Below are 16586 nucleotides of genomic sequence, written 5' to 3' on the forward strand. Positions count from 1 at the left end.
TCCCCTCAAAACCAGGCCACTGTCTGTATTCCAGGGCTCTGTGCCCTGAGCACAACTGGAATGAGCAGGGAGCAGCTGCAGCCTCCTGAGGTAACACAACCAGCCCTGCAGTGCTGAGCTGAGCTGTGTCTCCCCTCTGCAGGCTGCACTAACACCCTACTCTGTGACCTAGAGAGACCCCTCAGTAAAATCAGACTTTCTGTTCTACCGCTGCAATTCCAAGGGAGGCAAAAACCAAGAGAAACCACAAGAGTTTCAAGAATGGAGTAACAATTTAGCAAAAATTTGTTACAACTTGTTTCCTTCTTGCAGTACAAAGGATATGTAAAAAGACAGACATGGACTAGAATTATGGACAAGAGGAAATCCTGTTATTTCATAAACTAGAGATCATAGGTTAAAGAAATATTTTTATCCTGACACAGTACCAAGGGAATAGGTCAGCACAAAAACATCAGTGTTTGCAGCAAAGCCAATACCTAATCAGCTTGGTTTTCAGTCACCACTCTTCCAGCTACACCACACAAATCTGTACCAGGACTTGAAAATAAAACGTTCCCTTCAAGTACTTTTACCCTGTTGAAAAATTCAGTTCCTAAATTCCAATACTTGAGCTAGCCAACAGTCAAGATTAATAAAGACTGATGTCACCATAGTGAAAAATCTCCTCTGGGAAAAAAACCCAGGTTATCCAGCAAGAATTACATGCTAGACACTAACAGCAAATCACCATCTTGTGTTAGTTGGAGTTTTTTCTTTATAAACATGGAATCAACATTTTAAAAAATCCTAATTTTCTTTATTTTTTCTTTTTGCAAAGGGACCCACCAGTGCCAATATCAACATGTAGGGTGAACTCTGCTAGACCAGAGCAGTCATCTCCACAACATTTCACAGCAGCTGAAGCCTGCAACCTGCACAGCCATGCATCAAACTCAGCACAGCTGTGACACTTCACACCAGACACTCTGGGAAAGATTCCCACACAATCCCATGGCTGTCTTGGCAAGAAAGATAATGACGACACAGGGTCTCCCCTGTGATGCTTCTGCTAAGATTTCCTCAAAGACATAAGAAAGATGATCATGGTACAGTCTGAGCTGCCCATGCGAAAGAGCTAATGAGTGTGACTCATTATGCAGATGAGAGAAACTATTAGTCCAGGAAAATATAAATGAACCAGTACAAAAAATTCAATTCTCTACCTCAGCTAAAACTCAAATAAAACTTTTGGGAAGAGCCAGACTACCAGGAGTCAACTGAACTGCATCAGCTCCTGACCAATATATCTCCTGTAATGCAAACCAGCAGCTGTGGCTCTTTGACAATCCACAGCAAGAGTTTTGCATCCTTGCTCTTTCTCCATTTATAACTCTGCATCCGTTTTCATTTAAGACATTTTATTGTTTTGCAGTCAAGCTACATTTTGCCACACTTCAGCATTGCCCTAAAGATATGAATTTGCATTTATTCAAAGGTTTTACTTTAACATTTGCCTTTTTAATTTCCCCCAAGTACACACCCCTATGTGCCCTCTTGTTTGTACAAAACCGAGCATTTTTTCATCTAGCTCAAGGTTAAAATTAACCAAAGCAGGAAGGAAGAGGGTCTGTGCTAATTCAAAGCAATTTTATGATTCAGTTTACTACACTGCTGCAAAAGCACTTCTGATGGCAGCATGGGGAAAGGAAGGGTAGCACCACAACCATCCTTTTGATAGCACTACCAAGAATAACCACAAAGGTCTGACTTGATGTGCCACTCATTAGATAACACTTACACCTAAATCTTTCCCACAAAGGACAGTCCCCAATACAGAGTGCTGCTTCTTTCTGTTTGCTCACTGATATTCTTCTATTCAGTAAAATAATGAATCTTCCTCTGTTTTAACAATAAGCTGGTGACACAAAGGCAGGAAAGGCTGTTAAAACATGATGAGATCAGCATCCTGAAGTTATCCTGTCCTGCACAAACCCAAAAACTACCAGCATTCAAACAATGCTTTTCCCAATCTTTCATGATTATGTGCTGTATCTTTAACAAATTATCTAATTATCAAAGAAAGCAAGACAATTCTTTGAGATACAAGAACCCAGGGCATTATCTAAACCTCAGCAGAGAACAAAACCTATGGTGGGGAACCCTAAAGATGTATTTTCTGCTCATTCTGCTCAGTAGGAGCAAGTGTTTACAGAAAACATCACAATATGATTACATTTCTAGTATGTATGCACAGACAGATATGATAGTGAAACATCAAAACTGGAAGAGCTGTCACCACTTGTGTATGTCACAGATGTCAGCAGACAAGATAAAAATGAGATAAACTCCAGGAGAAGGGCTGGTTCCCACCCTCACAGCACAGCTGAGAATTAGTGGCTTAAGGTCCTCATTGTTGACAAAGACACAAATGAAATCTGAGACAATACCAGACTTTATGACTGATTTTACAGATAATGACTAATACAAAGACAAAAGAAAGAGGAAGGGTGTCATTTCATGAACTAGTGCTGAAAAACAGCCCTCAACTACCCTTATAATTCCAAAATCTCTTTGCTGCAATTGACTTATCTGGACAACTTTCCCAAACTGAATTGACTTATTTAATGTTACTATTAAACTTGTTATAAAATGTTGGGAAAAAGTAATCCCCATTTGTTTAATGCATGATTTGTTGTGCATTTGTTAAACTATGCTCATAGCTTAACATTTTCAGCATTTCTCCTTCGCACTGAATTTTCAGTTCATGCTGAGTATTTTTTTCACTGGCTAAATAAGAAATGAATAGTGATTCTCTCATTATATCTTCCTTGATCATGCAGCCCCCAAACTCTCAGTGAAATAAACATTTTTCTTCCTTATTTAGAACACAGGGATAACCAAAATTAAGAAAAACATACAAATGCAACTTATGGACGCAATATGGAAAAAACCCATCTCTCCTTGGGCCTACCAGCAACAGCAATTTGTGATTAGTAAAACTGGAGGGGTTAAAAAAAACCCCAAAATTCACATATTGTAGCTGAAGCCAGAGTACAACGTCCATATGGCTGACCTGCAGGAAGCTGCAATCAGGCAGAACTTTGAGATCAGCAGCAGCAACAGCAAAATTCTCTTGGTATTCACACCAAAAAAATCCCTATGCCATGGATACTTGGGAGTCCCTTTCAACACCAAGACATACTTATTGCCAGTAAATCATGACCAATTACTTAAAAAGACACACAGTTAGCAGTGCTCACTCAGCCCAGGCAAACATCAACAACATAAAGAAATGTACAGGTTTGAAATAAATTATTCCTCTTATACAGGAAAAACACTCTTATTATCAAGCATGTATCACTTCATCCAGAATGTCTATTTGATAAATAACTCCTTACACACATTAAATCTTTCTCACTTCCATTATCTCAAAGGGGCTGAAATGTGATGTTTGTTTACCAGCACTGACAACACAAATCATTCCTTACATGTATTCATCAATTATCACCACCTAGCAGCAGCACTTCTGTTGGATTACTCTCCTTTGCCTGAAGAAAAGCCATAAACTATCAGGGCCTATTAGGAAGGAGAAGCAAAAATTACCACTAGCTCAAAACCCATGGATAAAATACAATAATTCAGGGATTCAGAGATAATTCATAATTCAATAATTCAGAAATTTTAATCCTCAAAGGGATTAAAATTTTCAGCACTGTCATCTGCTCAATAAAATCAGAATATACTGGCTCTATGCTTACTCTGCATCAAGAACTATGATGTGAAAAATGTACTCAATTTACCTGTACAGATGCTTTTTCAGTGCTTTTCTTTTCTCCCACAGGTCTCTTCCATGCTTTTCACTTTTCCTGAACAGCATTGTCACCTCTAGATGGCATCACCATTTCCTTCACTACCTTGTTAGCCCCCCTCCTCATTAAATTCCCATATATACACACCCACAGCTTCGTGTAAGAAAAAAAAATTATCAACTAACTAAGAGCTAAAAGGAATAGAGCAGGAGAAGGAAGATTTTAGTGAGAGATGCACAGTTCATATTGAGAAGCCAAACTAATTCCTCATTTCCAGCTAAGCATCAGGCCGACTTCTGGCTAAGAAATGTTTCAAATTCTGAACTCCTGACTGCTAGAAAAAGAAAATCACCTCTCCTGGATGCTCACTGCTCTCTCCAGTGACAGAGACTTCAGACCCCATATTGCTGCTGCAGCTTGCAGTTCTCCCAAAATGCAAGGAAATAAGTTTTACTTAACTCCTGTTAATTTACCTTCTGCACAAAATTAACTAATGAAAATTTAGAAGTAAAATTTTAATATGAAGCATGGAAAAAGTAATGATCATATCAAGCAATGGAATTGTCTGGACAGATTTAAGAAGCACTGGTTTACATGTTCTCATGAAGCAGCTACGCTTGAAAGCTTTGGTTTCTGAAGATGGATTGGAGTTACTTACAAAAACTAAAATCAACAAGCTTGATATTAATAGTATAGGTAAAGAATTGACTACTGAACCCTAAAACCCAAGGAATGATAGAATTTTATCAAAACTCTGGAAAATTACTGCATCTCACCATTTTTTACTCCCACAGTGCCCAAATGCTTCACCACTATCACTGTCATGGTCTGACACTGGCCTAACACCTGGCACCCAAAACAGTCACTCACCCTCCCCTGCTGCAGCTGGGCAGAGGAGAGGGGGAAAAAAAAATGAAACAAAGGGTCCATGAGTTGAGATAAGGACTGGGAGAAAACAGGCTCAACATAGAGGTACAAAGTGAATTTCTTACTAAAAAAGTTAGAGGAAGATAGAAGTAAAATAAGCCCTTAAAACACCTTTTTCCCCCCAGCTCCTCCCTCCTTCCCACCGAGAGTGCAGGGAGACAGGGAGTGAGGGTTGTGGTCAGTTCATCACCCATGGTTTCTCTCACTGCAGGGAGAGAAGTCCTTCCCCTGCTTCACCGTGGGGTCCCTTCCCACAGGAGACTGTTCTCTGTGAATTTCTCCAAAGTGAAGCAGCACTCTCACAAGCAGCAGTCCCCCCAAAACTGTTGTGGCGTGGGTCCCTCTGCTGCGGGGTGCAGTCCTCCTCCAGCCTGGAAGCAGGGTCCCCTCTCTCCATTGGGTCTCCCACTGGGTCACAGTCTCCTCCAGGCATCCACTGCTCCAGCATGGGCACCTCCTCCAGGGGCTGTGAATGGACCTCTGCATCCCCCATGGATCCCCAGGGGTTGTGGGTGGATCTCTGCATCCCCTATGGATCCCCACGGGCTGTGGGTGGATCTCTCCATCCCCTGTGGATCCCCAAAGGCTGCAGGGGCAGAGCTGCTTCACCATGTTTTCACCATGGCCTGCAGAGGAATCTCAGCTCCAGCACCTGAAGTCCCTTCTCCCCCTCCTTCTCCACTAATCTTGGTGTCCATGTTGTTTCCCTCACATGTTCTCACCTCCTCCTCTTCTCTGGCTAGGAAAAACCGTGCCCCACTTTTTAAATATGTTATCACAAAGGCATTACCAATAGCTCTAATTGGCCCAGCCTTGGCCATGTTCATCTTCAAAGCCATCAGGGATTGGCTCTTCTGCACATGGTGGAAGCTTCTAGAAGCTTCTCACAGAAGCCACCTCTGTGGCCCCCCGCTACCAAAAACCAAGCCATGCAAACAAAACCAACACAAGCACTAATGCTGGTTCTGAACAGTCTAGCACAGAGCTCGAAATGGGAAAGGTTCTCCATTGTTGCTTTCCTGTTATTGTTAAAAACTGAAAGCTTTCTCATCAGGAAAGTTCTTTCCTTCTTAATCTACTTGGAAATGAAAACAAACAGACCTCACCCCCTCTGGCTCTGTGCAAATAACTCTCACTTTAAATAAAACAGCCCCATGACCAGAGCCGAAAATCTATCAAATCCTGGAAAATGCTTTAACAATGCCATTCCCATCATCTTGGAGACATACCCAGGAATCCCAGCCACCGTGTCTGTCCTGCTGCTCAGCAGTGACCCTGTGCCACTCAGCCGATCCTGCCGGCGCTGATAAAGCTTGGAGGCTGCCAGCCCCCGGAGCCTCAGGCCAGCCATGGCACCCAAGGCCCCTCTGCAGGGGAATGCAGGGACACAGCTGGAGCAACACCAGCAGCACCGATACTCAGTGAGTCACCTTCCTTTGGGGAGTTGCGTTTACATTTTAGAAGAGCTAAAGCAGGATGCATAGACACCCAATCAAGCACTGTTCCTTATAACCCATCTGCCATTTTGCCATATTCTTAAAGATCTGACAATCTCTTTCCTGTCTTCCATTAGTAATTATCTACTTAATGCAGCACACCAGGGGCGGCATCAGCACCTCATTCTGTCCTAGCCTTGCAGAATGCTTCTGTATAAATGTCACAAGTGAAAAAAAAATAAAAATCCCGAGTCTTCACTAAATTAAGCCACTTAAATCAAGAAAACTTTCTGATGAGAAATGAGAGAAATGAAGAAAAGCAAAGCAGATTACTTGAGCTCTTGATAGCAAACACTATAGTTTACTGCAGATCAGTATCTGACCCTGGCATCTCCATGTGCTTCCCTGCAGGCTGCTGTATCACACCATGTCCTAAGGACACTGTAAACAACAGAGCTGTTCCTTCCATTTGGACAAAGCATATTCCAAGAAACAAGGCTGCAAAGACTTCTGCTGTCAGGACTCATTGCAGCCAGCAGCAGCCGCACACAGCAGAGGGTCAGGAAGCAGGGAGGAAGAACATACTTGGCATTCCAGTCTCCAGAGCTCTCTGGTCTTCAAGAATTACCATGAAAAATATTTTAAGAGTCATTATCAACAAATTACTTTCTAGTAAATTGGAAAGGGGAAAGGGGAAAGATTGGATTTTTGTAGCATGAGCATGAAATGCAGCTTGGCAAGCTACAGGGGAAAGAAAATGAGAGGACTGATGACTTCATGAGTTCTAAACTAATATTAATGAACAAGAATCTCCTCTGACACTTAAAGAAAAACAGAAGGGTTTACTGGGGCCCAGTAGAACAAGCATGAATAAAGAACAACATGCTTTTAAAATCATAAATCAGCAACCTTTAAATCTACAATGCACCCCACATTTCCTGGAGAGTTTCAGCTCCTGACGTGACAGCAATCTGCCACTACCATTTCAGACAGTAAGTGCAGTTTATCTGTTTCTATTTTATATTATAAGTGGAATAAAGAAAAATCTCCATACTGAGTGTCTCTGCTGACCTTTGAAATTTTAGAGCAAAAAACCATTTTTAAAATATAAGATTAAATAATGTTTTTACTTTTAGCACAAAGAAAAATATTAAATCACCACAATATTATTCTCCCTTATCCTTAAGCAATCTGACAAAAACCCTCCTTCTCTCTCAAACAACTTAAGCTTTTACTAGACTCATATAACATGATTCTATTGGTTTTCAAATAATCACTCTTCCATGGAAACTATGACTGTCTTCTTCAAAAGGGAAGATGAGGGTATTAAAGAAATAAAACCCAAAATCCCAACAGCAAACATTCTGTCTTTCCATCCCTCAACACAAGCTCACTTACTCCTCTCTTGACACCTTACAAATAAAGAGTGAAAATCCATGGGTTTTTTTTTCTTTCCCTCTTGATAGACTGCTTTTAAGAGACAGGGTTGATGCCAAACTCTTACAGGTGGTTACTTTCTCGACCAAAGCAGAGAAAAAAGCAGCAAGATTTCTTTCAGGCATTTTCAGGTTCTTCCTCAGGGAGGCACCTCTATGGCCCCAAAATAGACTAAGGACCTTCCTATCTAGAGACCAACAGAGAGCAAATTTAGATTGAAAGATTAAGACTCAAACCACATTTTCAACCCAGAAGAGCATAAATGTCTGCTTCTAACTCAGATATCTCTTATTTAATGCAGCTACTGTCTACTCAGTGCCAAGAACCTTTTGTAATACTCCTCCTCTTTCAAACCATTTTATTTGCAACTGCTTTAGTATAGCAGCAGCTCTCCATGCATTAAAGAAAACATCAAACCAGCTACCCTAATTGAAAATAATATACTGTTATTTCTTACCTTCACTGGATTAGGAACAATCAATAAGCATATCTGTAAATGCAGCTGCTCTTCTTTTGTTGACTACAGGAAGCACATAGGCGTATCCAGATCCCAATTTGACCAAGTATAGTGATAACAAAAATTTCTTATGAAGATAATTATGTTCTAAAACATGCACTTGGGAAGTATTTTTTTCTTGGGCTTTGTATTAGATTAATTTCTAAAGGCAACACAAAACAGCCCAGGCATTTTTCACCTTTGGGTTTTCTAATCAACACCACAGCAGCAGAGTCTTAAAGGAAACTCTCTTCCATTCTTGTTCAGTTTCTACTTTGGGCATTTGACAACATTTTGTTCACTGGTAATTCACAGATGATTTCTTCACTGCTGATTCACACCTAGAAGAGAGTCCTTTCATATTTTTACTTTATAAGAAAGGTGAAGTGAAAAAGAATACTGTTTCAGCACCTCATGTTTTCCAGTCTTCTTTACTTTAGAACACTGTAAAACAACAAAATCATTCCCTGTGTCAACAGTTTCAAGACCAAAGGCACATTTATGTCCCCTTTCTGGCTCAGGAAGGTTCCCCCAATGGATATTGAGGGGATGCTCCAGCTGTGAAGCACTTCATCTCCTCCCAAAACCCTGAAAACCCCATTTTGTGATAAGCTGGGGAACATCTGACCACATTATGTCAGCAGACTTGAAGAACTACCAGATAACAAACATGGAATAACATCTGGGTACCACTCAGCAGAGTGACCTGTAGCTGGATCTAAGAACATTCTCAATGCTGAATTATTTCCAATGCCATAGGAGTCTGTCCCAGCCTGAAAAAGAACACTGAACATGGTACTTGTCAATGGCATTGGCGAGGCAAGGTGCTGAGCAGTGCAACATCACACAGACACTGTAAAACTTTGCTGGGAAACTACTACCCTAAATGGATGATACTATTAACAAGGAATCAGCCAGCTGAGTTACAGCTGTGACAAACAACTTGGATAGAACAGTTAACTGTCCTGTCCTGGGAACGACAGCAGACAGAACTTTAGAAATGTTTATAGCCAACAAACTTCCCAGGACAAACCTTTCATGAAAATATTAAGTAACACCTGTATTCACTTTTCAGAAGCAAAAGCCAAGGCCTGCTCATTTTAACAACCCTCTGAAGTAAACCCAAGGAAAAGAGAAGTCCTGCATCACTTTGAACTGCACACTTTGCAGTGTCTCAGCTACCTTGGAATTGTCCACCCAGGCTCACACTTCACATCAGAGCTTCCAATGAATAGTGTTGCACTTTAACAGGCAAGTTTCAGAGGAAGCATGGAGAGAAGACAAGGACTGCTGTTTGTTGGCACTTCCCACTGTCCTCCTGAGTGACTTCACCTGTGGTAAGCCTGTCATTCTAAACAGTACCATGCTACAGTTCTGAAGAAATTAAATCAGCTGGGTTCATACAGCCACAGTCCTTTCCAAGTCCTCTCCATCCTTTCTCTGTTTAAGAGCTGGATGGGTACCCATGAACTGTGGACATTTAAGTTCTAAGTCTTCCTCTAGCTGTAAGAAAATGAATGTAAACTTGTAAATACACACCTGTTTCACATGTCAGAAAAATTAAAAAGAAACCATTAAAGAAATGAGGCAACACCCAGAAGAGTTTTGAGCATGTATAATAATCATGTATAACTGAACATCAATTTGTAATCACAGAGACCAAAACCAATACATTCCCAAATCATAGAGGAGCGCACACAAGCAGGTTCTCACACCCAACAACCCACTAATCGGGATCCACTTCAAATAATCAGAAAAAGCTGCATAATACAAACATCAAGACTTGACAGAAAAGGAAAGTGAATACTTATACATAAAGTGCTCTGAATCCATCTCAGTATTCCTAATCATAAACAACAGTGCTTCAGAACTACAGTAAGACAGCAGGACTCATAAGGATGAGTATCCTAAAAAGGGCACCTTGCTAACTGTAGTATTACCTCTTTGTGCTTCCCACCTCCAAGACATTCCACAAAGGCAAGCTGATTTTCACGAACCGCTTATAACCTCTGAGTTTTATTTTACAGATGGGAGAAAAAAGGTGACATTAAAGCACTTGTACAAACCCTAGCAAAATGCCAGGAAATGCCTTCCCCGCTCCTCATTTACAACTGTCAATTAAGTTGCTTCACAGCGTTCTCAGCTGTCAGACAGCATGAGAGAACCAAGCTCCAGATTCAAACAGCTCCTGCAGCGTGTTAACTCTAAGGCCAGCTCGAAGAAGAGGAGAGTGAATCTGTAGGCAGAGGGACTGCGCGTAGATCATCGAGAAGGGCCCCGACGGGGCAGGGGTGCAGGGCACGCCGGGCGCAGGCTGCCGGCCCGGCTCCCAGAGAGCCCGGCTGCTGCTCCCGCCCGGTTCTGCCTCAGCCCTGCCTCAGCTCTGCCTCAGCCCTGCCTCAGGCCTGCCTCAGCCCTGCCTCAGCTCTGCCTCAGCTCTGCCTCAGCCCTGCCTCAGCTCTGCCTCAGCTCTGCCTCAGCTCTGCCCTCCGCTGTCCCCGTGCAGGGTCAGGCCCAGCGGAGCAGCTCTGCGCTTGCACGCCCGGCCGGAGCGTGCCCCGCTCCGCGCAAACCTCACAGCAGCGAAGCGCTCTCCCCCGACCCTTCCCACCAGGCCCCCGCACGGCGCTACCCAGGGCGAGAAAGAGCTGTTCCCGACACGCCACGGCCACCCCAGGGCGGTGAAAGCTGGCACGGCCCAGCCCCCCGCCCGGCTCCCGTGTGCCCGGCCTCACCTGCCCGTCATGGCGGCGAGCCCCGCGCGGTGGCCCAGGGGCTGCGGGGCGGGACGGGCGGCTCGGCCGCGCCGCTGCGGCCCCACGGGCAGCGCCGACCCCGCCCCGGCGGCGGCCCCGGCCCCGCGGGCGTGGGCGGGCACCGCAGCTCTCGGTGACTCAGGGCAGCCCCCCCGGACCTGCGCATACTTTTCCTATAAAGGCAAAGAAATATGGAATAGCGAGGCGGCGGAGCGGAAAGGGGGTGGGGAGGAAGGAGGCGGCACAGAGCACAGGCACAGCTCCTGCCCCGCCGCCGAAGCTGCTTCGCTCCACCTGGTAGTAAACACATGGTAGCCGCTATGAGTCCACCTGGGGTGAAGGGGGCATCGCTGGCCGAGCCGCTAGCTGCTGCGCAGTCACATACACCGTACTGAGGTGACTTTGCTCCTGAGATCAAAGCAGCCGCGCTTCCAGGCTGTTCTGCGGGCTGCTCATCCCTGCACACACCCGCGCGGGGAGGGAAATGGCTCTCCGGCGTTTTACCCTTCGGTAAAAGAAGATAGGTCTGGAAGGCTTCTAGAAAGTGGTCATGGCAACCATTGCTTCTGAAGGATGAGGGACCGCACTCCCCAGGGAGGGCCCCTCCACGTGCAATGGCTTTGATAACATCTCCCCTCTTGCCCATGATCAAGCGTTCTCTGATGTAAAGCGAACCACCAAATGTCATGGGAAGCTTCTAACCAAAAACAATTTCAGACTTTGTTTTCATCTTGTGAGATAGCCTGGTATGCTGTGACTCACCATTGTTACATGTATTGTTGCATCTTGAAAGTGATAATAGAAACTCTATGCTCTCTTGTTTTTTCTGGTGTCCAAACAATCTCGTTTTTCAGCCCTACATTTAAAATAATACAAGTTAAATTACCATCTGATGGTTTTACTTCTTACTTCAGCCACGGTGAAGAATTTAATTAGATGGTTTTATTTTGGTTTAATGTTCAGTTGAGGAAAGGGTAGATATTATTAATAAGAAACAAGTCAACAGATTTGGCTGAGTGCACAGTAATAGACAAGCTCTTAGCCATTCTCTGCATCCCTAATCCCTCCTGTAATGGTTCCTGAGTGCCAACAATCATGTCTCTACCCTTGCAGTTCTCCTTTAGAAAGGAGCAGAGATTACTAGGATTGGATGTGCAAGGAAGATTCCAGGTGTTTCCAAGGGTACTGGGGAGAACACAGCTCAGGACAGAGCTAAGCCGCTGGGCCATCACTACGGCCATTCATCTTGACTTGTACATCCAGGGAGGCTTCTGTAAATTGTATTGATCTCAAATACCGTATTTTTCTTACTGATCTACATTTTGAATATGATGCAATCTTCTTTCCAGCTGTTAAAACCAAGAACTGTTACCACTTGTTACTGCTGAGCTCTCAGTCATTTCACAAGGCACAGCTGGAGCAGAGACAGAACCGCCCCCCTTCCCCAGAGACCCCTTGTCTGACAGCTTTCCCTGTTCCCTCTTCAAACATATATGCCTGTTATAAACCAGTTTAAACACAGAAGAGCAAAGAAAACTAAGTCTCTGTGAATAAAATGGATCAAACCCAGAAAGGTTTGATATATACCCAAAAAACATGATTAAAACCAAATGGGGTATGTTCATTTGACACAGCCTGGTTTTTGGTAGAAGGGGAGAGCCACAGGGGTGGCTTCTGTGAGAAGCTGCTAGAAGCTCTCGCCATGTCCAACAGAGCCAATGTCTGATGGCTCTGAAGACGGATATGCTGCTGGCCCAATTAAATATGTCATCACCTCTGTGATGACATATTTATGAAAAAAATCAAAGGAGTGCAAAGGAGTTTTTCCAGGAGTGAGGAGGTGCTGCTGTCACCACGGGCACTGCCATGCCAGCATGGTCCACAGCGATACACCGGCGTGGCCTCTGCCATCTCAGTGCAGCCCACGTTGAGCCTCGCCTGTCTGGTCACCCCCAGCCAACCACACGGTGGGTGAAAGTGGGGGGCAGTGGCAGCTTCCCCTTCCTGGCACCCTCATGAAGAGAGGCCTTAAATAGTACCAGCGCCGCAGTTGGGCCACATGGCCAGCAGTGAAAGCATGACGAATGATTCCCCAACACAAAACCTAGACAAAATCAACTTCTTGGCACTGAGAGAAATTCTTTCAAGATTCTTTCAAGAATCTTTGAATTAGTAGAACTCGTTGGCAATGGTACTTTCAAATGGCAGCTTTTCTTCTAGTCAGAAAAGAGGAGGAAGTGTGGACATGTGAGGGTAAACAATATGGCAACACCAAGGTCAGTGGAAGAAAAGGAAGGGAAGGAGGTGCTTAAAGCATCAGAGCCGAGATTCTTCTCCAAGCCATAGTGAGGACTATAATGAAACAAACTGTCCCCTTGTAAAGCATAAAGTCCATGGGGGATGCAGAAATCCCCTTGCAGGCTGAGAGAAAAATGCTCAAGCCGAAGTGAGTGGATACCAGAGAAAGCTGTGATCTAGTGAGAGACCCGAAAAGAGAGAGAAGACCCCTGCTTCCAGAGATAGAGGGCTCTTGCTTCCAAACTGCAGCAGCCTATCCTTAGAGGATCACACCCAATGGATGAATTACCTATGCCACAGCAGTTCTGGGGAGACTGTCTGTGGGAGGGACCCCACAGCATAGCAGAGAAAAGACTCCTCTTCCCTGAACAAATAGAAGATCTTGAGTGATGAACTGACCAAAACCCCACGCCCCACCTCCCTGTGCTGTCAGTGGGAGGGAGGGGCTGGGGGGAAAAGGGTGTTTCAAAGGCTTATTTTACTTCTCATTATCTTTCTCTGACTCTATTAATAATAAATTTACTTTATACCTTTAAATTTGAACCCTGTTTTGACCTTTAAGTGTTTTTCTCCCAGTCCTTAACTCATGAACCCTTTGTTAATTCTTTTTTTCCCCTCTCCTCTGCCCGACTGTAGCAGAAGTGGGTAAAGTGAAAGATTCTTTTAGGTGCCTGGCATTTGACCCATGTCAAACTATAACATGTGTTGTTGGTGCCAAAACACTTGGTATATTTTATTCAATAGTAAAAGAGGCAAAGAAAAAGAAAGAAAATAGAAAAAGAGGTGTGGGTGGGTGGGGGTACAGGGAGAGAGTGACAGGGGTGAAGTCGCAACATATTGATCTTTCAAGGGTTCCAATGACTTCTTGTTGCTCCCCTCTTTCTGGTCTTCTTGGTGGTGAGGGTCCCCTGCTGCCCACACAGAAAAGTATAGAATCCAATGGATTAATGGATTAGGGCCAGGTGGGAATGTTCACATGCCTCCCCTGGGAAGGGCAAGTTCGGCACTGTCCCTTGCAACACTGTGTATTTATTGCATCATGTTGCAGGGCTCTGGTGCAGGGTCTGGGGACCCTTTTGGGGGGATTCCTTTGATGAGCCATGACAGCCTCTCTGCTTCATGTGAATGTGCCTTTTCCCAGGGTGAAGGAGCCCCTGCAGCTGGGCCAGTCTGCACAGCGGATGATGGGCATTCACTACCTCGGACCAGAGGCTTTTTCACTACACACCCAAAACCTCTCCTCCCACCCTTTGCTGTGAGGGTCTGTGCAAGCCTGGCAGCTGATAGCTCCGGGGCTGTGATCTCCACCCCAAAGGTGCTAAGCTTGATCCCTCTCTGAATGTATTCTTCTCCCCCAGCCCAGATGAGAGTTAGACTATAGTTACTTTATCTTATCTCCATCAACAAGTAGTCCAGGGGCCAATTCAGGATTTTGGTGGTTTTCTCTGCAGCTTTTTTACAGTTTTGTGGTATATGAGAAGTCAAGATTTATATGAGAAGTCATGTGTGAGAACTTAGTGTTTATCTGTGTTTGAGGTGTAATTGGTGTCATACAGTTTTTGTGGTGTGGTGTAGACTTTGTAGACATGACAGGCATTTTTTTAAAGCTGAGTTTAAAAAGCCCTTAAATTCTTTGCGTTTGGGGTGTTGCCAGACAATACTAATATAACAGAGTTATTGCTCTTACTATTTTTGTTGTCATTATCACAATCTTGTTCAAGTGTACTGATAATAATGTTTTGGAAAAAGGAACCTCAGGCTGTGTCTCCTTCAGGGGAGCAACTGGGGTAGACTCAGGAGCCATGGAATACATCATGACATAAGCTAGAAACATATACAAATATTGGCTAAAAACTTGTACAAATAATGGACCCAAACCATGAGGGGCTAAGAACCCCATGGAGGTGTTAAAATACAGGGGGAGTTTGTGCAAACTTCTTGGACACAGTCTGAAGAGCAACTGATTCCTGATAGCCAAAATAACAGGTTTCCTGTTATTTGCATGCAAAGTTGCAATGGAAAAAAATTAAGAACTAGAACAACAGTTAATTGAATGGGACAAGGACACAGAACAGCTAAGAACTAATATAATGTTACAAAGGCAAGCATTTGTAACTGCTGTTGAGTAGGGTGAGCAATTGGGGAAAAAATGTGCAGTTTTAGCAGAACAGTTTGCTGTTTGGGTTACTAAGAAATGAGGGAAAAAGAAAGAAAGATGGCTGGCCCACTGACACAAAAAAATGAAGGTGTTCATGCTGGTCCTGTGTTTAAAATAAACTAGTAACTGGAAAAAATAATCAGACTGTCCAAACAGATGAACTTACTAATTATAGCTCTGAAAAAGTTTAAAATTTACTGGAAAACTATAAACAGAGGCCTGGGGGGAAACCCCAAAACTAACTAGTACCTATTGTAGAAGAAAAAGATGATACTGTGTAACTGGATAGTAGAAATACTAAAAAGTTCATGAGACTTACCTCTGACAAATATGTTCAATCTGCATTACAACTTCTGGAGGACAATAGTGTCACTCTGGTTAGGGTTGTTGAAGAAGAATTTTCAGATCAGTATACCAATGATTCTGCTTGGCTGGTCGTGGCCAAAGAATGGACAACTTTAAGACAAGCATGTGATCTGCTCAAAGCAGAAGGCTTGAAAGTAAACATCATTATGGGGTCTCCTGAGCTTTATATGGCTCAACCCCTAACTCCTGGAATGCAGAACACTCTTCTAGAGGGATGTCCAAAAGAGTGGAAAGCCTGTACTCTTAGCTGAAAAGGGAACCCAATTGAACAAATTATTGAAAAATTAAATCAGTTAAGTGACTTACCAGGACTAAGCTCAGAGGATTCGGTCCAGGGTCAGAGGAGAATTGAAAGTGTCAAGGGGGAGCCAAGTGAACAGACTCAATTATTCCATTTACTCCTCAACAGAGGGGTAGATAAGAAGGAAATAGACTACCTATTGGTAGGTAGTCATCTTTTATCTCCTTTACCATCGCATGGTAAAGGAGTCTCAGGGTATGAGTGTGTGGAAGATGGAACACCCAGGGCTGGGAACACCAGAAGTCCCAGCACATACTCCCTCTCCACCCCTTTATCTGTGGGGAGACACTAAAGAAGCTGCAAGAGAAGGACAGCAGAAGGACAAATAACAACTGAATAGAGAATAGACCAAGCCCTTGTATTGGACTGCCATGTGTTGTGACCAGACACCCATCCCTTTACTGAATATATTCATTTGGTAGTGAAATGTAAACAAACAGGGAGTCTGTGCATTTGTAGATACAGGGGTGAACATCACTATCACACACAGTAACGCAGACAAAATACAGAGAACGATTGCTCCCATGTGGGGGTTAGGTGAACAACCTGTAGTGAGAAAAATGACCAAATTAAAATTACAAATTGGGGATTGGGAGCCTCATACATATTCTGATTGCTTC

General features: G+C 43.7%; 1 protein-coding gene across 3 annotated transcripts in view; it reads right to left on the minus strand.

Moving 5' to 3' along the window:
* Positions 1–10935, minus strand: part of LIMS2 (LIM zinc finger domain containing 2) — a 48727-nt gene extending 37792 nt beyond the window's left edge. For all 3 annotated transcript variants that reach the window (XM_014258287.2, XM_014258286.2, XM_014258285.2), the window contains exon 1: positions 10823–10935. In XM_014258287.2, the coding sequence (XP_014113762.1) occupies positions 10823–10833 (11 nt within the window). In that variant the 5' untranslated portion in view covers positions 10834–10935. The remainder of the gene's footprint in view (positions 1–10822) is intronic.
* Positions 10936–16586: the final 5651 nt, after the last annotated feature.

This window comes from Pseudopodoces humilis, chromosome 11, assembly GCF_049639895.1.
Source record: "Pseudopodoces humilis isolate 2021_Gansu_Grassland_sample_001 chromosome 11, ASM4963989v1, whole genome shotgun sequence".
In the NCBI taxonomy this organism is placed as follows: domain Eukaryota; kingdom Metazoa; phylum Chordata; class Aves; order Passeriformes; family Paridae; genus Pseudopodoces; species Pseudopodoces humilis.